This window comes from Theropithecus gelada, chromosome X (genome assembly GCF_003255815.1).
Source record: "Theropithecus gelada isolate Dixy chromosome X, Tgel_1.0, whole genome shotgun sequence".
Classification (NCBI taxonomy): Eukaryota; Metazoa; Chordata; class Mammalia; order Primates; family Cercopithecidae; genus Theropithecus; species Theropithecus gelada.
The window spans coordinates 66,443,798-66,471,143 of record NC_037689.1 but is presented as its reverse complement, the minus strand read 5'-3'; the positions used below and the strand labels follow the sequence as shown (position 1 = coordinate 66,471,143).

At 36.1% G+C, this 27,346-nt stretch overlaps 1 protein-coding gene across 2 annotated transcripts in view; it reads left to right on the top strand.

Annotated features, from left to right (window-relative positions):
* Positions 1-26,021, top strand: part of KLHL4 (kelch like family member 4) — a 162,575-nt gene extending 136,554 nt beyond the window's left edge. Inside the window, exons 10-11 of one of the 2 annotated variants that reach the window (XM_025372221.1) lie at positions 20,694-20,865; positions 22,397-26,021. In XM_025372221.1, coding sequence (XP_025228006.1) covers positions 20,694-20,865; positions 22,397-22,456 — 232 coding nt within the window. In that variant the 3' untranslated portion in view covers positions 22,457-26,021. The remainder of the gene's footprint in view (positions 1-20,693; positions 20,866-22,396) is intronic. The other variant, XM_025372220.1, reaches the window with a different exon arrangement.
* The last annotated feature ends 1,325 nt before the right edge of the window (positions 26,022-27,346 follow it).

The window sequence follows — 27,346 nt, the reverse complement described above, 5'->3', positions numbered from 1 at the left end:
TTATCAAAAAGATAACACACCATGATCAATTTAGTTTTATACCAGGGATGCAGGGATTGTTTAACATCCACAGATCAATAAATGTGATACACCTCATAAAGTTTTTTTAAAAAATCACATAATCATCTCAATAGATGCAGAAAAAGCATTTGACAAAATCCAGCAATGTTTATGATTAAAATTCTCAGCAGAATCAGCATACAAGGGACATACCTTTATGTAATAAAAACCATCTATGACAAACCCACAGCCAACAGAATAGTGAATGGGGAAAAGTTGAAAACATTCCCTCTGAGAACTGGAACAAGACAAGGATGCCCACTCTCACCACTCCTCTTCAACATAGAACTGAAAGTCATAACCGGAGCAATCAGACAAGAGAAAGGAATAAAGGGTATCCAAATCAGTAAAAAGGAAGTCAAACTCTCACTGTTTGTTGATGATATGATCATTCACCTTGAAAACGCTAAAGACTCCTCAAGAAAGCTCCTAGAACTGATAAAAGAATTCAGCAAAGTTTCTGGATATAAGATTAATGTACACAAACCAGTAGCTCTTCTATACACCAACAGCAACTAAGCAGAGAATCAACTCTAGAACTCAACCCCTATTACAATCGCTGCAAAAAATAAAAATACTTAGGAATATACTTAATCAAGGGGTCAAAAGGCCTCTACAAGGAAAACTACAAAACACTGCTGAAAGAAACCATAGATGACACCAGGAAATGGAAACACATCCCATGCTCGTGGAAGGGTAGAATCAATATTGTGAAAATGTCTATACTGCCACAAGTAATCTACAAATTCAATGCAGTCTCCGTCAAAATAGCATCATTATTCTTCACAGAATTAGAAAAAAAAAATTCTAAAATTCATATGGAACCAAAAAAGAGCCCTGATAGCCAAAGCAAGACTAAGCACAAGAACAAATCTGGAGGCATCACACAGCCTGATTTCAAACCAGTCTATAAAGCCATAGTCACCAAAACATCATGGTACTGGTATAAAAATAGGCACATAGACCAGTGGAACAGAGTAGAGAACCCAGAAATAAACCCAAATACAGTCAACTGATCTTTGACAAAGCAAACAAAAACATAAAGTGGGAAAAGAACTTTTTTCAGCCAATCATGCTGGGATTATATGCTAGCCACATATAGGAGAATGAAACTGGATTCTCATCTCCCATCTTATACAAAATCAACTTGAGATGGATTAAGGTCTTAAACCTAAGACCGGAAACTATAAAAATTCTAAAAGATAACATTGGAAAAACCATTCTAGACATTGGTTTAGGCAAGGATGTCATGACCAAGAGCCCAAAAGCACATGCGATAAAAACAAAGCTAAATAGCTGGGACCTAATCAAACTAAAAAGCTTCTTCACGACAAAAGGAACAGTCAGCAGAGTAAACAGACAACCCACAGTGTGGGAGAAAATCTTCACAATCTGTACATCTGACAAAGGACTAATATCCAGAATCTACAATGAACTCAAACAAATCAGTAAGAAACAAGCAATCCCATCAAAAAGTGGGCTAAGGAAATGAATAAACAATTATCAAAAGAAGATATACAAATGGCCAACAAACACATGAAAAATGCTCAACTTTACTAATGATCAGGGAAATGCAAATCAAAACCACAATGCAATACCACCTTAGTCCTGCAAGAATGATCATAATCAAAAAATCAAAAAACAGTAGATGCTAGTGTGAATGTGGTAAACAGGGAACACTTCTACACTGCTGGTGGGAATGCAAACAAATACAGCCACTATGAAAAAGAGTGTGAAGATCCCTTAAAGAACTAAAAGTAGAACTACCATTTGACCCAGCAATCCCGCTACTGGGTAGCTACCCAGAGGAAATGAAGTTATTAATCATGAAAGATACGTGCACATGTATGTTTATAGCAGCACAATTCACAATTGCAAAACTGTGGAACTAACCCAGATGCTCATCAGTCAACAAGTAGACAAAGAAACTATGGTACATATACACAATGGAATACTATGCAGCCATAAAAAGGAATGATTTAACAGCATTTGCAGCAACGTGGATGAGATTGGAGACTATTATTCTAAGTAAAGTAACTCAGGAAAGGAAAACCAAACATCGTATGTTCTCACTGATATTTGGGAGCTAAACTATGAGGACACAAAGGCATAAGAATGATATGATGGACTTTGGGGAATGGGCAAGGGAAAAGTGGGAGGTAGTTAGGGATAAAAGATTACAAATATGGTGCAGTGCATACTGCTTGGGTGATGGGTGCAACAGAATCTCACAAATCACCACTAAAGAACTTACTCATGTAACCAGACCACCTGTACTCCAATAATTTATGGAAAAAAATTAATGTACACAAATCTGCAGCTCTGCTGTACAAAAACAGTGACCAAGCTGAGAATCAAATCAAGAACTCAACCCGTCTTACAATAGCTGCAACAACAACAACAAAAACTTAGGAATGCACTTAACCAAGGAGGTGAAAGACCTCTACAATGAAAACTACAAAACACTACTGAAAGAAAACATAGATGACACAAACAAATGGAAACACATCCCATGCTCATGATGGGTAGAATCAATATTGTGATAATGACCATACTGCCAAAAGCAGTCTATAAATTCAATGCATTTCCCTTTATAATACTGCCACCATTCTTCACAGAATTAGAATAAAAAGTTCTAAAATTCATATGAAACCAAAAAAGAGCCTGCCTAGCCAAAGCAAGACTAAGCAAAATGAACAAATCTAGAGGCATTACATTACCCGACTTCAAATGATACTTTAAGGCCATACTCTCCAAAACAAAATCATACTGGTACAAAACTAGACATATAGATGAATGGAACAGAATAGAGAACCCACAAATAAAGGCAAATACTTACAGTCAACTGATCTTTGACAAAGCAAAGAAAAACATAAAGTGGGGAAAGGACACCATATTCAACAAATGGTACTGGCATAATTGGCAAGCCACATATAGAAGAATGAAACTGGATCCTCATCTGTAACCCTATACAAAAATCAAATCAAGATGGATCAAATCAAATACTTAAATCTAAAGCCTGAAACCGTAAAATTTCTAGATGGTACATTGCAAAAACCCTTCTAGACATTAGCTTAGGCAAAGACTTCATGACCAAGAACCCAAAAGCAAATGCAACAAAAACAGACCTAAATAGATGGGACTTAACTAAAAGTTTCTGCACAGCAGAAGAAATAATCAGCAGAGTAAAAAGATATCCTACAGAGAGGGGGAAAATCTTTACAATCTACATCTGACAAATGACAGAATCTACAAGGAACTCAAACAAATTAGCAAGAACAAAACAAACAATTCCATTAAGAAGTGGGCTAAGGACATGAATAGAAAACTCTCAAAAGAAGATATACATATGGCTAAAAAACATATTTAAAAAATGTTCAACATCACTAATGATCAGGGAAATGCAAATCAAAACCACAGTGCAATACTACCTCATTCCTGCAAGAATGGACATAATCAAAAAATCAAACCATAATAAATGTTGGCATGGGTGTGGTAAAATGGGAACACTTTTACAATGTTGGCGGGAATCTAAACTAGTACAACCACTATGGAAAACAGTGTGGAGATTCCTTAAAGAACTAAAAGTAGATCTACTATTTGAAACAGCAATCCCACTATTGGGTCTCTATCCAGAGGAAAATAAGTAATTATACAAAAAAGATACCTGCACACAAATGTTTATAGCAGAAGAATTTGTAATTGCAAAAATATGGAACTGGCCAAATGCCTGTCGATTATCCATCAGCGAGTGGATAAAGAAACTGTGATATATGGAATACTACTCAGCTGTAAAAAGGAATTAAATAATGGCATTCACAGCAACATGGATGGAATTGGAGACTATTATTCTAAGTGAGGTAACTCAGAAATGGAAAATCAAACATTATATGCTCTCATAAGTGGGGGAGGATGTAAAGGCATAAGAATGATACAATGAACGTTGGAGACTCAGGGGAAAGGGTGTGAGTGGGGAGAGGGATAAAGTCTACATATTTGGTGATGGGTGCACCAAAATCTCAGAAATAACCACTAAAGAAATTATTCATGCAACTAAATACCACCTGTTCATTAAACACCAATAGAAATTTCAAAAATAGCATTAACAACATAAAAATAAGTTTACTGTTTTTAAAATCAAATGAAATTAATCTGTAAAGAGACAATGACTTACCATCACAAAATATACAGAAATAATTACACAGAAATTAATAATTCTGTATTTTATTAATATACAGAAATACTTATTGCAATGACTCTATTGTAATAAGTATTTTGTTTCCCAAAGGTAATTTCACTGAAAGGGAGACATTCACTTGTATGAATATTGTGTATCTTGCTTAAAATAAGTGTTATGACTGTGTAGTTATACCATTTACATTCCCTTTTAAGACAGAAAAACTGTATACATACACAAAATAGTTAAATAATATTAACCTAAGACCAAATGACAAATTTACAGTAAGGAGAGCAAAATTTTGGAAACAGACATAATTGTGGAATGGCATCCTCAAGGAAAATTTATAGAATAGGTAGAATTTGTATCTTGCAGGCATACAAATTTAGGAGAAAAAAAATCACAATCAAAACCATTGAAGTAAAGGAGACAGCTTTTTCAGTTAGAGCAGACACTTTAGATGGAAATACAATTTGGAAGTGCAACTCAGAACAGAATTAAGGACCACATTGTCTGATGTCACTTAACGCCAAGATAGAAGTTTTGAGACTTTATCTTTTAGGCAGAGGAAAAATTAAATTGAGGAGAGTTGGAATATCATGAAGAAAGCAACTTGGAAGAAATTGGTCGAACAATGACATAAAGGATAGAATTTCGGCAGGAGTCTAAAGAAAAGATGAATTTTTTTTTTTCTGATAAACATACCACTGACACATAATTGATAACTAAAGCTAAAAGTTTCCTATAGGGAATATCTGATCTGTAGCACTTTAAAAATTTATTCTCAATGACTGGCTCCCTAGCATTCAGTGTATAAATGGAATGCCTCTTCTAAAATCAGTTATTAAGAGATACAACTTACTTTTTTAAGATTATACAAGCCATAAATATGGTCAATCACTGCCTCAGATAATACATATTTGATTTTAATACACTATAATACTATAATGTACTATAGTCAAATATATGTGACACTGAAAAAACCACATTAGTTCTCTCTACAGTTCGCATAAGCAATAACCAATCACCCCTTAATAGTGCTAATTTTTGTGGCAAATTATACATAATAAGGATTTTTTTTACTTTAACTATTTTAAGTGTACAGTTTAGTGACATAGTCACACTGTTTTGCAAATATCATTACCAACCATCTCTACAACATTTTTCATGTGCTCAGATTGAAAGTCTGTATTTATTAAATAATAACTCTACATTTTTACCTCTCCACAGCCACTGGTAACCACTATTCTACTTTTTGTTTCTATGAATTTGACTATTCTAGTTAACTCATAAAAGTGGAATCATAAATAGTTATTATTTTATGATTGTCATATCTCATTTAGCATAATTCTTCAAGGTTTATCTATGTAATAACGTGTCAGAATTTCATTTCCTTTTTAAGGCTGAATATTATTGTTATAGTAGTTCCTTACATATTCTGGAAATTAGTTACTTATCATATGTATGATTTCCAGATAGTCTCTCCTGTTTCATGGATTTCCTGGTCACTGTGTTGATAATGTCTTTTGATGCACAAATATTTTTAATTTTGATGAAGTTCAATTTATATATTTTTTTTCTTGTTGACTGTTCTTTTGGTGTTTTATCCAATAAGTGATTGCCAAATACAAGTTAATCAAGCTTTTTATTTATATTTTATACCTAGGGTTTTATAACTGTACCTCTTACCTTCAGGCCTTTGACCCATTAATTTATTTGTTCTTTATTGAGTAAAGGTTCAACTTTATTCTTTTGCATGTGGATATCCAGTTTTCCCGTTAACATGTGTTGAAAAGACTCTCCTTTCCCCATTCAGTGGCCTCAGCACCATTGTCAAAATTTTTTTGACCATATATGTAAGGGTTTATTTCTGGGCTCTGTACTGTGTTCCATTGGTCTTTATGTTTGTCTTTTTGCCCGTACATCACTGTGTTGATTAGTGTAGCTGGTATAGTAAGCTTCTTAATCAGGGAGGCAGTAAACCTCCAACTTTGTTCATTTTCTAGATTGTTTTTGCTACTTTGGGTCTCTTGAGATTCTATATGGAGTTAGGACGAATTTTTCTATTTCTGCCAAAAATGCCATTGGAGTTTTTATAGAAATTGCATTGAAACCGTAGATCACATTGTGTATTGATTTATTTATTATTATTTTTAATGACAGGATCTCCCTCTGTCACCGAGGCCAGAATGCAGTGGTGCCATCATGATTCACTGCATGGTCCCCAAGTTCATGTAATCCTCCTAACTCAGCCTCCTTAGTAGGTGAAACTACAAGCATGTGCCACCACACCTGGCAAAATTTTTTGTAATTTTTGTAGGCACGAGGTTTTGCCATGTTGCCCCGGCTTATCTCAAATGCCTGGGCTCAAGCAATCTGACTGCCTCAGCCTCCCAAAGTGCTAGGATTACAGGTGTGAGCCACCACACCCAACCGAGTGTATTGATATCTTAAGAATATTAAGGTTTCCACTCCATAAGCAGAAGCTATCTTTCCCTTTATTGATGTCTTTCTTAATTTCTTCCTTTCCAATTTGCATGACTTTTGTTTCTCTTTTTAGCCTAATTGCTCTGGTTTAAAATTTCTAATTGTCAAATAAAGTGGTAGAAGTGGGCACCTTTCCTTGTTCTTGTTCCTACAGGAAATACTTACATTAAGTGTGATAGTAGCTCTTGGTTTTCCATCTACTACCTTCATTAGGGTGAGGTAGTTTTCTTTTATTCTTAGTTTGTTGAGGGTTTTTTAAAGTTTGGGGCTATACATTTTAGTCTTCAATCCAATGTATTAGTCTGTATTCATGCTGCTGATAAAGACATACCTGAGACTGGGAAGAGAAAGCTGTTTAATGGACTCACAGTTCCACGTGGCTGGGGAGGCTTCACAATCATCGTGGAAGCCAAAAGACACTTCTTACATGGTGGCAGCAAGAGAGAAACAGAGAGCCAAGCAAAATAGGTTTCCCCTTATAAAACCATCAGATCTCATGAGACGTATTCACTACCAAGAGAACAGTATGGGAGAAAATGCACTGCACATTTGTTCACAGATGTGTTAACTCTAAGCTGGGTTTTCACTTATTTAGACTATTTATCTTCCTGTCTGTAATTTTTCAAGACAGATTATTGCACATTCACCTGTTATAACTACAAACTGTTACTTTTTATATGAATTACAGCACGTTGGAAATTAATAAAATGGCTTTTGCAAATAATATCTTAGGTGAGGCAGGCAGGGCAGGCCCCCATGATTCAAATATCTCCCACTGGGTTCCTCCCACAACATGTAGGAATCATAGAAGTTACAACTCAAGATGAGATTTGGGTGGGGACACAGCCAAACCATATCATTCTACCTCTGACCACTCCCAAATCTTATGTCCTCACATTTCAAAACCAATCATGCCTTCCCAACAGTCCCCCAAATTCTTAACTCGTTTCAACATTAACTCAAAAGTCCACAGTTCAAAGTCTCATGCAAGACAAGGCAAGTCCCTTCCGCCTGTGAGCCTGTAAAATCAAAAGCAAGTTAGTTACTTTCTAGATACAACGGTGGTACAGGCATTGAGTAAATACGTCCATTACAAATGGGAAAAAAATGACCAAAGCAAAGGGGCTACAGGCCCCATGCAAGTCCAAAATTCAGCAAGGCAGTCATATCTTAAAGCTGCATAATGATCACTTTTGATACCGTGTTTCTCATCCATGTCACACTGATGCAAGAGGTGGGTTCCATGGTCTTGGGCAGCTCTGGCCCTGTGGCTTTGCAGGGTACAGCCTCCCTCCCAGGTGCTTTCACAGACTGGCACTGAGTGTCTGAGGCTTTTCCAGGCACACAGTGTCAGTGGATTTACCATTCTAGGACCTGAAGGACAGTGGCCCTCTTCTCACAGCTCCACTAGGTGATGCTCCAGAAGGGAATCTGTGTGGGGGCTCTGACCCCACATTTCCCTTCTGCACTGCCCTAGCAGAGGTTCTCCTTGAGGGCCCTATGCCTGCAACAAACTTCTGTCTGGGCATCCAGTCATTTCCACACATTCTCTGAAATCTAGGCAGAGGTTCCCGAACCCCGATTATTGACTTATGTGCACTTACAGGCTCAACACCACATGGAAGCTGCCAAGGCTTGGGGCTTGCACCCTCTGAAGCCACAGCCAGAGTTCTACATTTGCTCCTTTTAGCCACAGCTTGAGCAGCTGTAAATGCAGGGCACCAAGTTCCTAGGCTGCACACAGCATGGGGAAAACATATTCCCCCCTAGGCCTCCAGGTCTCTGATGGGAGGGGCTGCCATGAAGATCCCTGACATGTCCTAGAGACATTTTCCCTATTGTCTTGGCAGTTAACATTGAGCTCCTCATTACTTAAGCAAATTTCTGCAGGGGGCTTGAATTTCTCAGAAAAAGGGATTTTCTTTTCTATCACATTGTCACGCTGAAAATTATCTGAACTTTTATGCTCTGCTTCCCTTATAAAACTGAATGTCTTTAACAGCACCTCTTGAATGCTTTGTTGCTTAGAAATTTCTTCTACCAGATACCCTAAATAGTCTCTCTCAAGTTTAAAGTTTCACAAATTTCTAGGGCAGGGACAAAATGCTGCCAGTCTCTTTGCTAGAACATAACAAGAGTCACCTTTGCTCCAATTCCCAACAAGTTCCTCATTTCCATCTGAGACCACCTCAGCCTAGACTTTATTGTCCACATTGCTATCAGCATTTTGGGCAAAGCCATTCAACAAGTCTCAAGACTCTAGGAAGTTCCAAACTTTTCCACATTTTCCTATCTTCTGAGTCCTCCAAAGTGTTCCAACCTCTGCCTGTTACCCAATTCCAAAGTCACTTCCACATTTTCAGATATCTTCAGCAGTGGCCCACTCTACTAGTACCAATTTACTGTATTAGTCCATTGTCACACTGCTGATAAAGACATACCCAAGACTGGGAAGAAAAAGAGGTTTAATGGACTCGTAGTTCCATGTGGCTGTTGAGGGCATGGCAGAAGCTGAAAGGCACTTCTTACATGGTGGTGGCAAGAGAGAATCAGAGAGCCAAGCAAAATGAGTTTCGTCTTATAAAACCACCAGATCTCGAGAGACTTACTCACTATCATGAGAACAGTATGGGAAAAACTGCCCCCATGATTCAATTATCTCCTACTGGGTCTTTCCCACAACACACGGGAATCATGGGAGCTACAATTCAAGATGAGATTTGGGTGTGGGCATAGCCAAACCATGTCATCCTTTTTCAGTTAATTTTTGTATAAGGTGTAAGGAAGGGTCCAGTTTCAACTTTCTGCATATGGCCAGCCAGTTCTTCCAGCACCATTTATCAAATAGGGAATCTTTTCTCCATTGCTTGTTTTTGTCAGCATTGTCAACACTTCTCAAAAGAATACATACATGAGATCAACAAACATGAAAAAAAGTTCAACATCACTTATCATTAAATGCAAATCAAAACCACAATGAGATACCATCACATGCCCATCATAATGGCAATTATTAGAAAGTCAAGAAACAGTAGATGCTGGTGAAGTTCTGAAGAAATAGGAATGCTTTTACACTGTTGGTGGGAATGTAAATTAGTTCAGCCATTGTGGAAGACAGTGTGACTATTCCTCAAACATTTAGAACCAGAAATATCATTTGACCCAGCAATCTCATTACTGGGTATATACCCAAAGACATATAAGTCATTTTATTATAAAGATACTCACATGCATATGTTCATTGCAGCACTACTCATAATAGCAAAGACATATAATTAACCCAAATGCCCACCAACGATAGATTAGATAAAGAAAATGTGGTACATATACACCATAGGATAGTATGCAGCCATAAAAAGGAATGAAATCATATCCTTCATATGGCCATGTATAAAGCCGGAAGCCATTATCTTCAGGAAACTAATGCAGGAGCAGAAAATTAAACACCACATGTTCTGACTTATAAGTGGGAGCTGAACAATGAGAACACATGGACACAGGATGGGGAACAACGAACACTGGGGCTTGTCAGGGGAGTGTGGGTGTGAGGGAGGCCATAAGGAAGAATAGTTAATGCATGCTGGGTGTAATACCTAGGTGATGGATTGATAGGTGCAGCAAACCACCATGGCATACCTTTACCTATGTAACGAACTTGCACATTCTACACATGTACCCTGGAAATTAATAAAATAAAATTTTTTAAAAATTAGGTAGTATAAGTACAGTTTTACTACATGGACCTATTGCAAAGTGGAGAAGTCTGGGCTTTTCGTGTAGCCATTATCTGAATAGTATATATTGAGCCAATTAAGTAATTTTTCATTTCTCACCACCCTCCACCTGCCTCACTGTTCTGTCTCCAATGTCTACTACTCCACTTCCTATATCATGTGTATGCATTATTTAGCTCCCACTTATAACTGAGAACATGTGATATTTGACTTACTGTTTCTGAGTTATTTTGTTTAAGACATGATTGTTTAAAACATGATTTTTTTATGGCTGAGTAGTATTCCATGGTGTATGTATATGTGTGTGTATGTGGGGGTGTGTATGTGTTTGTGTGCATATTTTAATCCAATCATCCATTGATGGACATTTAGGTTGATTTCATATATTTGCTATTGTGAATAGTGCTGCATGAAACCTATGAGTGCAGGTATCTTTTGGTATAATGATGTATCTTCCTTTAGGTAGATACGCAGTAGTGGGATTGCTGCACCAAATGGTAGATCTATTTTTAGCTCTTTGAGAAAGCTGCATACTGATTGCCATAAAGGTTATACTTACTTACATTCCCACTAACAGTGTGTGTTCCCTTTTCTCTGCATCTTTGCCAACATCTGTTATTATTTGGCTTTTTATTAATAGCCATTTTTACTGGTGTAAAATGGTATCTCATGGTGGTTTTAATTCACATTTTTCTCATAATTAGTAATGTTGAACATTTTTGCATATGCTTTTTGGCCATTTATATGTCATTTTAAAAAATTATCTCTTCATATTACTTGACCACTTTTAATGGGGTTATTTGAGTTTTTCTTGTTATGACTGAGATGTTTGAGTTCCTTGTAAATTCCAGATATTAGCCCATTTGCCAGATACATACTTTGCAAATATTTTGTCCCATTCTGAAGATTCCCTGTTCACTCTATTGATTCTTTCCATGGCCGTGCAGAAGTTTTTTACTTAAGTCCCATTTGTATATTTTCGCTTTTGTTGCCTGTGCTTCTGAGGTCTTAGTCACGAATTTTTTGCCGAGGCCATTTTCCTGTGTTTCTTTGTTGATTTTCTGCCTCAATAATTTGCCTAGTGCTGTCAGCGGGATGTTGAAGTCCCCTACTATTATTGCATTGCTGCCTAGCTCTTTTCTCAAGTCAAGTAATATTCGTTTTATAAATCTGGGTGCCCCAGTGTTTGGTGCATATATATTTAGGATTGTTACATCTTTTTGTTGAATTGATTTCTTCATGATTATATAATGACATTCCTTGTCTTTTTAAACTGTTGTTTATTTAAAGTTTGCTTGATCAGATGTAAACATATCTACTCCTGTTTGCTTTTGTTTTCCATTTAAATTGAATATTTTTTCCACCCCATTAACTTAAGTCTCTAAGTGTCTTTATCAATAAGGTGTTTCTTGTAAGAAGTGTATGGTTGGATCCTTTTATATATATATATCCGTTTTGTCAGCCTATTTCTTTTAATTGGCATATTTAATCCATATGCAGTTATGGTTATATACATAACCCATATACATGAGGTCTTATTCCTGTCATAATATTAATTGTTATATAGCAACTTTGTAGCCTTATTTTTGTAATCGTTTTATAAGACTTTTGAGTTTTATACTTTCAGATGTTTTTATTATGGCAAGTATTGACCAAATTTTGTATCCATGTTTATAACTTCCTCGAGCATTTCTTGTAAGTTTGGTCTAGTGGTGACAGATTTTCTCAGTGTTTGCTTGTCTGCAAAAGACTTTATTTCTTCTTCATTTATGAAGCTTATTCTGGCAGTATACACAAGCCAGGGTTTACAGATTTTTCCTTAAGCGCCTTGAAAATAAAATCCCAATCTCTTCTGGCTTGTAAGGCTTCCGCTGAGAAGTCCACTTTTAGTCTGATGGGGTTTCCTTTATAGGTTACTATATGCTTTTCTTTTGCTGATTTTAGGATTTTTTTCCTTCATATTGAATTTAGACTGTCTGATGACTATATGTCTTGGTGAGATTGTTCTTACAGTATTTTTCTGGAGTTTTCTGAGTTTCTTGCATCGAGATACCTAGATCTCTTGCCGGACTAGGGAAGTTTTCCTTAATTATTTTCTCAAATAGTTTCCCAGATTTTGGGTTTTTTTCTTTGCCCCCAGGAACACTTATAATTTGTAAGTTGGGACATTTTACATAGTCCCATACTTACCAAAAGCTTAGCTCACTTTTTAATTCTTTTTTTTTTTTTTTTTATCTGACTGGATAAATTAAAAAGTACTATCTTCAAGCTCTGAGATTCTTTCTTCTGCTTAGTCTAGTCTATCATTGAAGATTTCATCTGTATTTTGTAATGCCTTCAATGAATTTTCCTTTTCAGAAGTTTCTTTTTAAAGAAAAATCTATCTCTTTGGCAAATTTATCATTCATATTCTGGATTGATTTTCTGATTTATTTGTATTGGTTTTCAGCTTTCTCTTGATTCCTGTTGAGCTTCTTTAAAATCAATAGTTTGAATTCTTTTTCTGAAATGTCATGTATTTCATTTTGGTTAGGAACTACTGCTAAAGAGTTAGTGCAATGCTTTGTGGTGGTTATCATAACACCCTGTTCTTTTATACTTCCAGAGCTGTTCCATTGGTTCCTTATCATTTGAAAAGAAAAATATCACATCTTATTTTTAAATTTACTTTTATTTGGACAGGACTTTTTTCCCCTTAAGATGTGAATATAACCTATTTTGAATAAGATCATTAGGCTTTGAGTCTGAGTGTTTTCAGTGGCAAAGACTCTATGAATTTTTTTCATTATAGGTAGCCTTAGTGTGATTTTCTCAAGTGCCAGTTGTCATAGCAATGTTCTAGGGGTGTGAGCAGGCTCACTGCCTCCTTTGGAGCTGGGGTAGCAGAGGTCTCTATAAGCTTATCTGCATTGGTGTCAATGGATTTTGTATTGGATTGTGCACTTTAACCTACAGGCCAGTACGTGGCACTTGAAGGAGGTAAGAGCCAGTGGTGGTGGTGGTGGTAGCAGATGGGTTTTTGCTTTATATTTCCTTATCAGGAGAAGGCCTCTGGTGCCTCAGGCAGTGGGCTGGTCTGTGGAATACCCAGTGGCCTGGGCTTTATCCTCAGCACCATGAGGAGGGTGAAGTTGGGCAGAGCTGGACCAGGTGGGGCCACCCTCAGATATCCCAGTGGTGGACACAAGCACTAACCCTGACAGAGATAGTGGAGGAGTGATGTAGGCGCTCTATGATTTCCTTGGTTATAAACAGCCTTAGTGTGGTGACTTGCTCAAATGCCAGTTGTAGTATTAATGTACAAGGCAGGTGAGCAGGCTCAGGGCCTCCTAAGCAGCTGGGGTGGTGTGGGTGATGATGGTAGCAGAGGTTGCACAAAGCACATTTCCTTCCTGAGAACTGTGCAGTTATGTCAGCAGTTGTAATGGGCTGAGCAGGTTGACCTGCTGGCCAGCTGAAGGCACTGGCAGGTGACAGGCAGCTGGGATGGTGGTAGTAAGCTCTATGCTTGATCTTTACCACCAAGGAGAAGTAGTCTAATGTCCCAGGGAACGTGCTGGGCTGTGGAACTCCCAGGGGTTCTGATCCCATGCTTTGCCTATGACGTGGGTAATTGGGTAAAATTTTGATGGGGCTGCATCAGGCATGCCCTTACTCAGGCTCCCCAATAGCAGGTGCAAGTGCTAGCCCTGATGGGTGATAAAAAGCAGTTCTCAGGACACTGGGGCAATATTAAAAGGAGTGGAGAAACCTCTGTCATTCCAAAGAGCCAGCATGGGAAATGAGGAGTGGCTTGGGCTCCAAAATTTAGCAGGTGGCAGTGAGACCTGCCTTGCTTCCTGGGTCACCATCCTGCAGAGCTCCCTCCTGAAGCCTACTACTGGCATCAAGCTGAAACAAATAGCTAAGTTACAAGCAGAACATCTCAGATTGCAAAACTGTCCCAGGCTGAAGACTTTCCTGGCTGGGACAAAAACTGGGGCTCCCACATGGTACCCTTCCTAGTCTGGTCTTGCAAAGGGGAGGTCACCCACCTCCTGCATGCACACTGTAATCCCATACCACTCTCTCTTCTCAGTTCTGGCAATGGGGACTCCTCTCCTCTTTGAGACTAGATCACAAATCTCAGTCTGGAGACTTGCCCAGCTAGTGACTGCTGCCCATGTGGCTTACAGATTTCAGTAGAGACTCCTATAGTTAGGATATTTATTGGCCACCTTCTATTGGAGCCAGCGTCTGGAATGCATGCAACACAACTTCCTGCTGTTACCCCTTCTCAAGGTCTCCCCACTGCTCCCAACATCAGATCCAGCGATTGGTAGGGTCAAGGAGCTCCCACTTGGCCTAGATTACCTACCTCCCCAGTGGGAATGTGTATGGTGGAGACCCTTTCTCCCCGTCTCATGCACTGGGGACTCACTCTCAATTTTCCACTCAACTCACAGCCCAGGCTGCTGCCACTAAATTCATCAAAGTATCTGGAGTTTCTTTTGCTTTTATGTTAATCACCTGTGTTCCTTCTTAGATAAAAGTTTACAGTGTGAATCTCTACACACTATTTTGCTACTTCCTCGTGAGTGAGGCATGCCAGCAAAGCCCCTAATTTGCCCTCTTTAAAAAAAAATGTCTCTGTCTTCTAAGGTATTTTTGAGAAATTTATTAGTTATCTCATTGAGAATTCCTTTTATGTGTCAAGTTGCTTTACTCTTCTTGCTTACAATATTGTCTCTTTATCTCTGACTTTTAAGAGTTTATAATGTGTCTTGATACGGTTTTTCAGCTCTTATTTTTTCAAATATTCTTTCTGCTCTTTTCTCTCTTTTTCTTCTGAGATTTTTGAAATGCATATATTTGTCCACTGGATGTTAGCCCGTAAGTCCCTCAGGCTCTATTCATTTTTCTTTATTCTTTTTGCTTCTCACACACGATAATTTTAAATGACCTTCTTTAACTTCACTCATTGTTACTTCTGTTTCTTGAGTCTCCCATTGAATCCCTCTACTGAATTTTCAAATTGTCATTTTATTTTCAGCTCAAGAATTTTTACGTTTCTTTATTATAATTTTTTTTTACTTATTTACATTATTTCTGTTTTTATCTTGGCTTTAGCATAAGACAGCTATGTTACTGTCTTGTAAGTCAGATCTTTATATTTCTACAGGAAGAGTATCTGGAGATTTAATTTGTTATTTTGAAATTGACTTTGTTTTTATTTTTTTCTGTTTCTTTATATGCCTTTTGATCTTTTGCTGAAAACTGGGTTTTTGAAAAAACAGGCACCTTCCCTGTCTTTGAAGACTGGCTTCATCCATTAGACCATCACGCATTAGCAGGTCATGTTCTGTGCCTGGGATCACCTCAGCATAAAGGCCTGATGCATTCTTGGGCATTTCTAGGGATGTGTGCTTTCTGGATGTGTGAGTGTGTGTGTGTGTGTGTGTGTGTGTGTGTGTGTGTGTGCGCGCACATTTCATTCCCCAAATACATGGCCCAAATTCACGGCCCAAATCATGTTTCCTTTTAGAAAAACCCAAAGAATACAGTAGACTTAAACTGTGTTTAAACAACACTGCAGGACATTTTTTTAAAAAGGACAGATTCCATAAAAATTTTAAATTGCCTAGATGATTTATTGATGCCTTCTGTAGACCGCAAAAAGTCATAGACAGCACACAACTCATAAAAGTTAGGGTACAAGCCTGACTACCAGAGAATGTACACATATATTTTAAGAATCCATAATTGTATTCAACAAAGGTAAGTGCAGTTTTTATTTTAAGTAATGATACCTAGGTATTGAATTCTATTCTTATGCCTGTAAAAGTATTTACGGTTCTACACCTAAAAGCCATGTAACTATAACTTCTTTATAAAACTCTTGATAGTTGGCAAGACTAAATCATATATAACATAAACATATAGTATCTGGAATTATTATATTTGGGAAAAAAGTCTTGATCAAAAGTGCTAATGAATTTGTATAAAAATAATTATGGTATCTTGAGATTTCATTGACACTTCAAACTACATTGGAGTCGGGCACGGTGCCTCACACCTGTAATCCTAACACTCTGGGAGGCTGAAGTGGGTGGATCACTTGAGGCCAGGAGATTGAGACCAGCCTGGCCAACATGAAGAAACCCTATCTCTTAAAAAAACACAAAAATTAGTTGGGCATGGACGCGCATGCCTGTAATCCCAGATACTGGGGAGGCTGAGGCATGAGAATCATTTGAGCCTGGGAGGCAGAGGTTATGGCGAGCTGAGATCACTGCACAACTGCACTCCAGCCTGGGCAACACAGTGAGACTCTGTCTTTAAAAAATAAACAAACAAACAAACAAAAAACTGCATTAGAGTGCTAAACTCATGGGAGGGAGAAGTCAAGGAGAAAGATCGATATGGAAAACCCATGTTGTTTTTTACAGAAATATTAAAAGTTGCCTGAAGGATTTTATCCAAAATAACACAGAACTGTACAAAGATACCTAGTAAATAAGAAGCTGTGAAGGTTTGTTGCTATGAAAACCGCATCTGACTTCACAAAAATTGTATCTGTCAAGAAGTAAATCATGTAAATATATAATCAGAGATACAAATAATTCTCTGTCTCATAATGGCAATTTTCTTGTAATAAATCCTAGCAAGACTGTTTTCGTTTATTATAGTCTGTGCTTTCTTGTTTCTATTGCAGTTTGGAAGCTTTTTGTTGAGGCTTAGTGGTAAAACTTGTGTTGCATTAACTTGGCTTCCTGTATCTAAATGTATGAAACTATGTAAGTGGATTTTATCACAAAAAAGTATACCTCTCATAACAAAAAAATGTGGAATATATGACTATTTTGATCATTTTTCTTCCCATTATTATAATGCCAGCACTTTCTTAGCTTTACTCTGTGAACCCTTGAAATTGTGGAAGTCTGTGTTAAAACTTGAAAAAAAAAAACAAATTAGGCTGCATATTTTAGCACCATACAGTGTTCACAGTAGAACTAGCCTTATTATGGTTTAAAATGTCTATATCAATTTAAATAAACCACTAAAAATATAAATTCAGTTTATATTATCTGATATAATCTGTGGCACAGACTACACAATTACATACTTACATGCATATCCTATAAGTAAATGTTCAACCTTATTTTCTGACATAATTACACTCCCAAATTTACTGATTTTTAAAATTCTCCTACTCTTTTTTAAAAAGAGAAAAATGAGAACTTTACACATACTAAACAAATGCGTAGTATAGTAGTTAAACGCATCAGATTAGATGTCAGACAGATCTCGGTTCAAACTTTAAATCTACTATTTATTAATTATGTGACCTTGTCCCAGTTACTTTACATCTCTAAACATCAGTTTCCTCATATGTAAAATGGGAATAATAATAGTATCAACCACATAGGGTACAAGATAAAATGTGATAATGCACTTACTACATTGCTTGCCGTATGTTAATTATTCAATAGGAGTCAGTTGCAAGTATGGCAGTTTTATTTTAGTATTATTGCTATAATCCAGTATTATTTTTATTACTAACATTATCACCCTATTATTACACTATTATTGTCATTTTCCTTGAAAAGGCATTGAGAAAATGACTAGTGCTAAAATATAATTTTCAAAACCTTAAAATCATGGCTTTCATGCAAATATAAAATGACACGTTTTATGTATGTAACAAAATATCACACGTACCCCATAAATGTGTACAAATATATATCAATTAAAAAATTAAAAAATATAAAATGAACATGTGTTAAACATTTCATGTGATTCATAGATAAAACAATTATAAGATGTTAAAACAAGTTAAAAAGGTACTTAGAATAAAAGGTACTTAGACAACTTTGAATACTGAAATAATTTCTCAATAGATGCAAAACTAGTTGAAATCATATAATATAACAATAAAAGATAATCTTTGGGAGTCATTATTTCTACATTGCGGAAATCAATTCTATTGCCATCAGGCAAAATGAATTTGTATTGTTATAGAAAAAAAATCACAAGAAAACTCAGTTTTTTATAACTTCCACACACACAGAGTTATAAAATAGGCTTGTCAGTAGAAAGTAACTTAAAGGGGCTAGGTGCGGTGGCTCACGCCTGTAATACCAGCACTTTGGGCGGCCGAGGTGAGCGGATCACAAGGTCAGGAGATCAAGACCGTCCTGGCTAACACGGTGAAACCCTGTCACCACTAAAAATAAAAATAAAAAAATTAGCCAGGCGTGGTGGCGGGCGCCTGTAGTCCCAGCTACTTGGGAGGCTGAGGCAGGAGAATGGCGTGAACCCGGGAGGCGGAGCTTGCAGTGAGCGGAGATCGCGCGCCACTGCACTCCTGCCTGGGGGACAGAGCGACTCTCCATCTCAAAAAAAAAAAAAAAAAAAACACACTTAAACACTTAAAGGTCCATACACCCTCTATGGAATCAGATAATCCTCATTTCCACATCTTGAATAATTTTTCTGATGCTATTTTTTTTTTTTTTTTTTTTTTTTGCTAAAACACTTTTGGCATACCCAATTACTTATGATAATAATTTAAATTAAAGTTTTCTAAAACCATCACATTGGTTGGGTTAGGGATCACTATTGCTATAATGTTAATGAGAAAACTGAGGCACATAGATCAAGCAAATGATTCCTAGTTACTCTAAGTGGGAAAATAAGACCATGACTCATTCTCTTGACTTCAGGCTCAATTTCATTTCCATAAGAATATATATACTTACATTCAAGGTAAGGGGAGACAGAAAAACAAAAGAGAAACAAGCGAGAGAAGTAATGCTATTTTAATTTGAATATGCGGTGACTACTTTTGTCTTTAATAACTGTTCCTGTGTATCTTTACAGATGATCACCATATTACCAATTAATTTTTCTTCAGAAACTTCAACATTCCCCAAACTCCTCTTCTTAATCAAGCAGCATCCAGATAATAATAATGTTAACCAGATTTTGAGCATTAGTTACCATGCCCATGCAGAAAAGTCTTGGGTCTTTGGATGCAAATTTATGAGCAAATCCTTCTATGAGTTTCGGTTCATGATTCATCTGTGTGTGTACCCTGACTGTCAGCTGAGTGAAGCATCAATTAACAATAGCTATTGTTTTGAAGATTTGGCTTAGCCAGAGCATGCAGCTATGGATTTTCTGGTTCTGACTTTTACCATAACATCTGAATTTAAAGTGATATGCTACATGACACTCGATGATATAGAATTTAAGTTGTCTGAGTTATTGCTGATTTCAGATACTATTTTTAAAATTCTAGATGTGAGACTGACTTCAGATGGAAGCTGAAATCAGATGATTTAGAATATCATTGAAGAGATACAAACAGTGGTTAGAGGGGGTAATACAAATATATCAGTGGAAAGTGATAAATGAAAATCTCCTTTGTAAAATAAATATATTTCATTAGACTTTTACAAATAGGCCAATGTAAAGTCAGGGAGCATTTTTGTGTATAATTATATGAGTTTTCTTCATTGTTCAATTTTTAGATTTTAGTGTTATGTATTTTTAAAAATAAGCTTCAAAGGTTAGGAAAGAATTTCTAGAAAATACGTTAATTAATATTACTTACTGTATTATTTTTCATTCTGCTTACTAAAGAGGTTTGGAGATAAGGAGTTAACTTCAGATTAAAATAGAAAACAATAAACCTTAACTCCACTGAAGATAAATAAGAACTCTCAGCAGGGAAAAACACAGGATAAGTCTATGACCATTCTATCTGCAAATAGTATTAAAACCAAAGTAGTACATTTCATACAGCAAAAATAGAAAGGCAGTTATATTCAGGTTTACTTTAAAATGAGTTCTCATATAAAAGAGGCATCTTATGTATAACTTTGACAAATAAATAATAAAAGAAAAACAAAAGCTCTTCAATCAGACTACTAAATGAGAGGAGACATTTTTTATATCATGCCAGGATCACAATATGTGAAATTTCCTCAAAGTTTATCTGAGTACTTATTAATGAAGTGCGTGGTATCTTGGAAAGGGAAACTTGTTCAATATGCTTTGAGAGACACCTAGTGGCTGAAGGTAATTTTGTCATGTACATAGCCTTAATATTATCCAATCTACACTTAATATTTGTATAAAGTGTTTTTAATCCTGTGTTTCAGATAGGTATACATTTTGAGAATGTCTATTATTTTCAATTGTAACTCTATTGGACTTTTCCTCCCAATTGTCTCTCTAAATCCTTTAAGGTATGATCCAAAAAGTGACTCATGGTCAACTGTGGCACCTCTGAGTGTTCCTCGAGATGCTGTTGCTGTGTGCCCGCTTGGAGACAAACTCTATGTGGTTGGAGGATATGATGGACATACTTATTTGAACACAGTTGAGTCATATGATGCACAGAGAAATGAATGGAAAGAGGTATTCAACTTAAAATATTCAAATTACTATATTTCAGGTTTTAAAAAGAATATATTAAAATATATTTTCGGAATTAATTGTATTCTCTTCTCTAGGCCCTTACAAGATCTTTTAGTGAAATTTATAGTCTGTGCTCTATTTATATCTTAGAGAATTACTAGTTGATCTAGTTGATATGATATGACATGATAGTTGATAGCAGGAGCCATCAGTGCTTACATAAAAGAAGACAGACCATTCTCTTGACTTCATGAAAGCATTCTCTTTAAATAAAATAAGCAAATCCAATCAAATACTTCAGTAATAAATAAATAAAATAAAGGACTTTACCATGGCCAACGTTTTATGTATATGTTGTGACCTGAGAACCAAAGGGCAACATCCTCTTCCACAAATATCTGCCTTTATTATTGGCTGGCACCCAGGAGAAAAGCCTTCAGTCTTTGCCATATAGAAACTGTGTAGACTGCAATACTCCTAAATTCTTCAGTCAGTCAATAATTTAGTAAACAATAAGGGACCAGAATTAAAACCTCTCAAAAGTGCTGGGCGTCTATTAGAAATAATTTCAAGGAGAATGCAAGAGATAGCATTGAAATGGCATCTTTGAGATGTTCAAGGCAAATTTGACCCTTTTGACTACTTTGCCAGTGATAGCACTAGATTTATTCTAAAATATTTAATAATACTTTGTCAATTAAATGATGAGTTAACAAAAAACATAAAGTATGATTAACTCTTTACCATCTCCACAAACAGGTAAACCTTGTATTTGGTATCTAACTTCATCTTCCCTTCTGCTGACTTCATGCTACTCTGTATTCTACAGGGTACAGCTGGCTATTGCTCTAAGTAAATTGGTGTTAATGTAATGACAGCTGATAATGAGATTTTAATCTCTCTCCTCCAATAATCTGACTCATTAAGACTCAAAAACCCTCAAATGCTACAATGTAGGGTAGCTCCTATTTTATCAATGCTTAGGACCACCCAGAAATAGAAGGAAAAAAAAACAGCATGCAAGGTGTTAGGTCAAATATAATAATCAAGAGGCTTGACCAGCTTGCGGGATTTACTTTTCTGAAGATTGTAGGCAAGTAGCTAAGAGTCCTAGATTATATTTCTGGCTGTGTCACTGTTTCATTGTGTGATCTTGAAAAGAGTGAAAGAGAACAGATGGTGGAATTATAACTACTAAGTGCAAATTGTTATTCATTATTTCAACCATCACAACACAAAAACCTTGACGTGTTAGTATAATTAGCTGTAATTTTTCAAGTGAGAATATTATCGGAGAGATGAAATTTACTTAAGATCACCTGATCCTCAATCTCAGGTTTTTACCATTCTGAAGGCTGTGTTTTTTCCACCACACTACACTGTTATCTGGGCTGCAGATTATCTCATCTTTAGACAAGGTGATGTTAGACCAAAATAAGTAAGGACTTCTTCAACCATATTGAATATAATATTTTATATTATGCTAAAATCAGAGTTCCAACAGTGTTTTGTTTCTTGTTTTGTGTTTTAGGAAGTTCCTGTTAACATTGGAAGAGCTGGTGCATGTGTTGTAGTGGTGAAGCTACCTTAAAGCTATCTATTTTTATCAAATGGAATGAAACTGGATAATTTCAAGAAACTGAGTAGGACAAAGGGAGAAAGAAATACATGTTCTTTTTCCTACAATTAATGATCAGACTGGAAAATTGTTGTATTGTTTTAATTTGCAGTTATAATTGCTTTCATTTGTGAAGCCAAAACTTTTTAAACGTGAATTACATATGAATTATTAAGCATATGTGTTATCGCAGCTGATAATATAAAAGGAAACCCCGTAGTCTAGATATAGCCCCATTACTACAAAATGCTAAAATATTTAATGAAAACTGGTGATGATGATGTCCACAGTGTGCAGGTTATAAAAGCATTAATACATTTCAAGGTAAGAGCCTTAGAAGTTAAAAACATTTTCAGTTTTTTTTTTTTTTTTTAAACATACTCTTATTATCTGGAACATAGAAATATAAAAGGTAACATCTGAAGCTTAAAATAGAAAATCTGATTTTTAGTAAGCCATTATTCTCCTATTCAGATAATATCCCAAAGAGCTAAACAATTCCTCACATTTACCAAGAGGAAAGCTTTTACTGTGTTGAAGCTAAAAAAAAAAAAAAAGAAAAAGAAAAAACAGCTCTTTGACAAAATTTGTTATGTTGATCACGGTATGTCAAAATTTTTACAGGTTTGCTCATCTGCCAGAGCACACATATAAATTTGGTATTTCTTAACATATTGTCTCATTAGATTTGTTACCAGTAGAATATTATTGTAATTTCATATACACAGCCTATACAATGAAATAATGAATATTTATCATATTGATACAAACTGTGACCTCAGCTACAGAGTGTCAGGGCTTCACTTGTATAGAATGTAATGTTCTCCTCAAGCATTTATGTTAACTCTATGAACACATATCGTTAAGTTAAACAAGTTTTCAAAAACAAAACGATTTTTAAAGTACATTAAAATTGAGGACGTTATTCAGTGTTAACACATGGGAAAACCAAAATAATCAATAAGCTTGGTCAAATACGACAGTTATCTTTTTTGTACCAGTACATGCTTTTCTGTTACTGTTATATTATCCAGTAGAAAATGTTAGGATATGTGTGCTATACAAAAAAAAAAAAAAAAAAAAAGACTTTTTAAGTTTTAAAATAACAAAAATGGCTAGTTGAATAGTATTTTATGTGTAATGCTTCCATTTCTTCCATTTAATTATACAACTAAGATGAAATATTGAAAAACCCTTTATGAAAGTAACTTTTCAAGTAAATGCACAATTTTAGAATTTCTACAATAAGTTCTTTTAAACAGACTTTTTATTGTGGATTGTGAAATCAAAATCTGGAGAAATGCTTACAAAATATACTACTAGCTTTTAAGTTTTAAGAAAGAACAATGTAAGTTGTACAAAGGTATTTGTACTTTGACAAATTGAATTTAAATAAACTTTATTTCCTCTCCTTATGGTGTGGCTTTAGAATATATCAAGTACAACCTGAATGGATTTTTTGATTTTACATTTCCTATATCACTAAAATACTTAAACACAAAATAAAATTCCATTTATTTATTTCTTCTTACACCTGCCATTGTCTCTAATTCTAAATAGAGAGCTATAGAGCTATAGATTTCTGCAGTTCTAGAGGTGAAGATAGAGACACGGAGAGGCTGTGAAACACACATACAGCCCTGTTAGGTCTTTTGAATTCACACCTTATTGAAATCAGTGTAGAAGTAGAGTTACCTAAACCTTTATCGCCAATGCACAGCTTGGCCTGTTAAGTTAAATGGGGGTGTCAACCAGTGGAAAAGATCAAAGGACCTTTTGCAGCCTAGCTTGCCAATCCTCTAGTAACAACTAGGTGTTACCAAGAGGCAGACTGTGTCTAGAGTCATTCATGGAGAAGAGGAAAGTAAAAGTTGAATACTCTCTTCTCAATGGCATAGCTGAACTTGATTGTACTGACTCGTAGAAGAGACATGTATGTTTCCCAGGGCTACCACTTCATAGCTGCATTTAAAAATGGTGTTCAGGCCACTATGGCTGCTATGGTTTGAATATTTTTTTCCCTCGAAAACTCATGCTGAAACTTAATTCCTAATGTAGCAGTATTGAGAGGTAGGGCCCTTAAGAGGTGATTGGGCTATGAGGCCTGTGCCCTCCTGAATGGATTAATCCATTCATGGATTAATGGATTATCATAAGAGTGGGGGACTGGTGACTTTATATGAAAAGGAAGGAAAAGTGACCTAAGCTAGCATGCTCAGAGGGCATATGCCCCCAAGTCATGTGATGCTATGTGTTACCCTGGGGCTTACCTGACAGCTCTTACCAACAGGAAGGCCATCCCATATATGGCCCCTCAACCTCAGATTTCTCAGCCTGCCTAACTGTAAGAAATTAATTATTTTTATTTGTAAATTATCCAGGTTCTGTTTTAAGCCTCAGAAAATGAACTAAGACAATGCCCTAGACGAGCTGCCAAAATCTGAGCAGATGTGAGCCATCAGAATAGAGACCTGCAGAGGCCCAGGGCACTGAAACATAACTGTGCTTGTCTCAGTCAAACTTGGTTGGGAAAAGGAGGAGCAAGAGTGGGCCCTTGTTGCCATGCTTTAGCAGAGATAACCTATCAGGGCTAGTTTAAACAAATACATATAGGAAAGGGAGTTATTTATATATTCTTTCAAGAGTATAAGGGCTCATACATTTACTATACTCAGATCTGAAAGACAATGTTGCTGCCTCTTGATTTTTTTCTATAATCACTATGGCCATGTTCAGGATTCCCTACTCTGCAACTCTCAGCATGCATCATGATGATTCTCTAACACTGTCTGCTACTTTCCTGTATTTCCACAGGGCATGCAAGAACTTCCACAAAACTTCTATAGCACACAGAAGCTGAAGGAAACTCTGGGGCACTAAATGCAGATCCTTTCTCTGCACAACAATGCCACTTATCTGTCTGACTCAGGTGTGGCTGTTGTCCTTTTTTGATATGGAGGGAACACTGAAAGACAGTTTCCTTTTGGAGTTCCAAATGCAATATAGAAAAAAAACCTCTGCGACTCTGGATTTTAAGTTCTCTGACAAGACTCCTACCTTGAGATCTTAGTCTAGGTAAAGGAAAAAAAAAAAAGGCCATGAAACACATATGTCCTAAACTGTCATCATTCTATGTCTACTTTCTCCCAATCACATCACCTCAGGTAGAAGGGACAGATTTTTCAGTTGCTATTTCTCTTCGTAATGAACTTTCTTTACATCCTGTCCACATTGCCAGAGACACTAAGTCCCAACCTAAATGATGGAAGGAGCATCTCCCCTCTCTTGTCTATGGAAGATATCACATGAACTACCTAATTTGGAAGCATGGATCTCCATATTTCAAAGGAGAGTTTTTAAAACGCTTTTAAAATTTCAAATATCTCACCATGATGAATTATGTGTAAGGTGATAATATGTTTAATTAGCTTGATTTAATCATCACACACTGTATCCATATACCAAAATATATTGTACCCCGTAATATATATAATTATGATTTATGAATTACAGTAATATTAATAAAAGTGTTAAAGCTCTTTCTCTCTTGACAATGCTTGTTTTTCAGGATTATGGCCTGCTACAGACTAGGAAAAAGTCCTGCTCATGTTGCTAAATGTTTAATATTGACACTCACTTTTGTTTTCTGTCATAATCCTAATCCCTTCCCTTAACACACACACAGAAACACACACACACACCTACACACACACAGAGCACATGTAAACAATGAGGGAAATTGGTACATATAGCTAAATATGGGGAAGGTTATAAATGGATAAATATTAAAAAATAAAAGCACATTAGTATTTTTCGGATATTAGCCCCTTGACATAAACATCTATTAAAGATATACTGTGTTTAGGACCCTAGTGGTATACACTAATTAAAACTAAGTTTATGAAATTTGTACAAAATCCAAGTCTATAAAATTTGGATTATATTTTAAGTGATGGAGAATCAGAATTAAATGGCCTCACCTATACAAAAGCTACCTGAGTTTGCCAAATTTACATTTCATCTGAGGCCATGGAGACCTTCATTTAAATAGCCCTGTTTCATATGTTAAATTCAGTTTATAGCTGTGTGGTTAAAAAAGCCTAACTTGACAAGAGCTAATTATATCTTACCAGAATGGGAACACATGAATTCTGGCCATCAAATCACAACTAGTCTTATTTTAAAATAAACTAGAAAGATAATATCATATGGAGATCTTTGAAAGCCATATCTTCACAAATTCACTTATACTTGTTTCAGTTTTGCCAAGTCTGCATAATGAGATGAGGCTGAAAAGCCAGTCAGGCTGAGAAAGTTCATATGAATTCATAGAATCATCCTGGCTAATCCAATGCATAGCGACTTGCCCAATTGAGAGAAGGTCTGAGTCAGTAGATACAGACAATTCTCCTCCTCTAAACTATAATCTCTCGCATGAGTTTTAGTTTTACTCATTATAGTATCCTCAGTGTCTGTCCAGATTCTAATACAAAATTGATATTCGGTAAATAATTGTGGAAAAAATGAATGAATAGATTTTTGATGGCATCAAAGACTGGGTATTTTATGAGAATGGGATTCAAGTAACAGCACTGGAAACATGGCCAAATAAGTAAAGGCAGAGGTCTGTCTCTTTGATACTATCCACAAATATATACACACATGAAAAACACAGAGAGATGAGATAAAATAACATGAAATTTAGGTACATAGCTACGCTCCATAGAAATAAAGGCAAATCTCCAGATGCTAGAAATCAGAGGGAACTTACAAAACAATAATAAACTCAGATGGCAATAGAGATCATCTTGGAGTTAATGAACTTAGTTATATCCACTAAGGGCAAAGATTTTAACACCCATG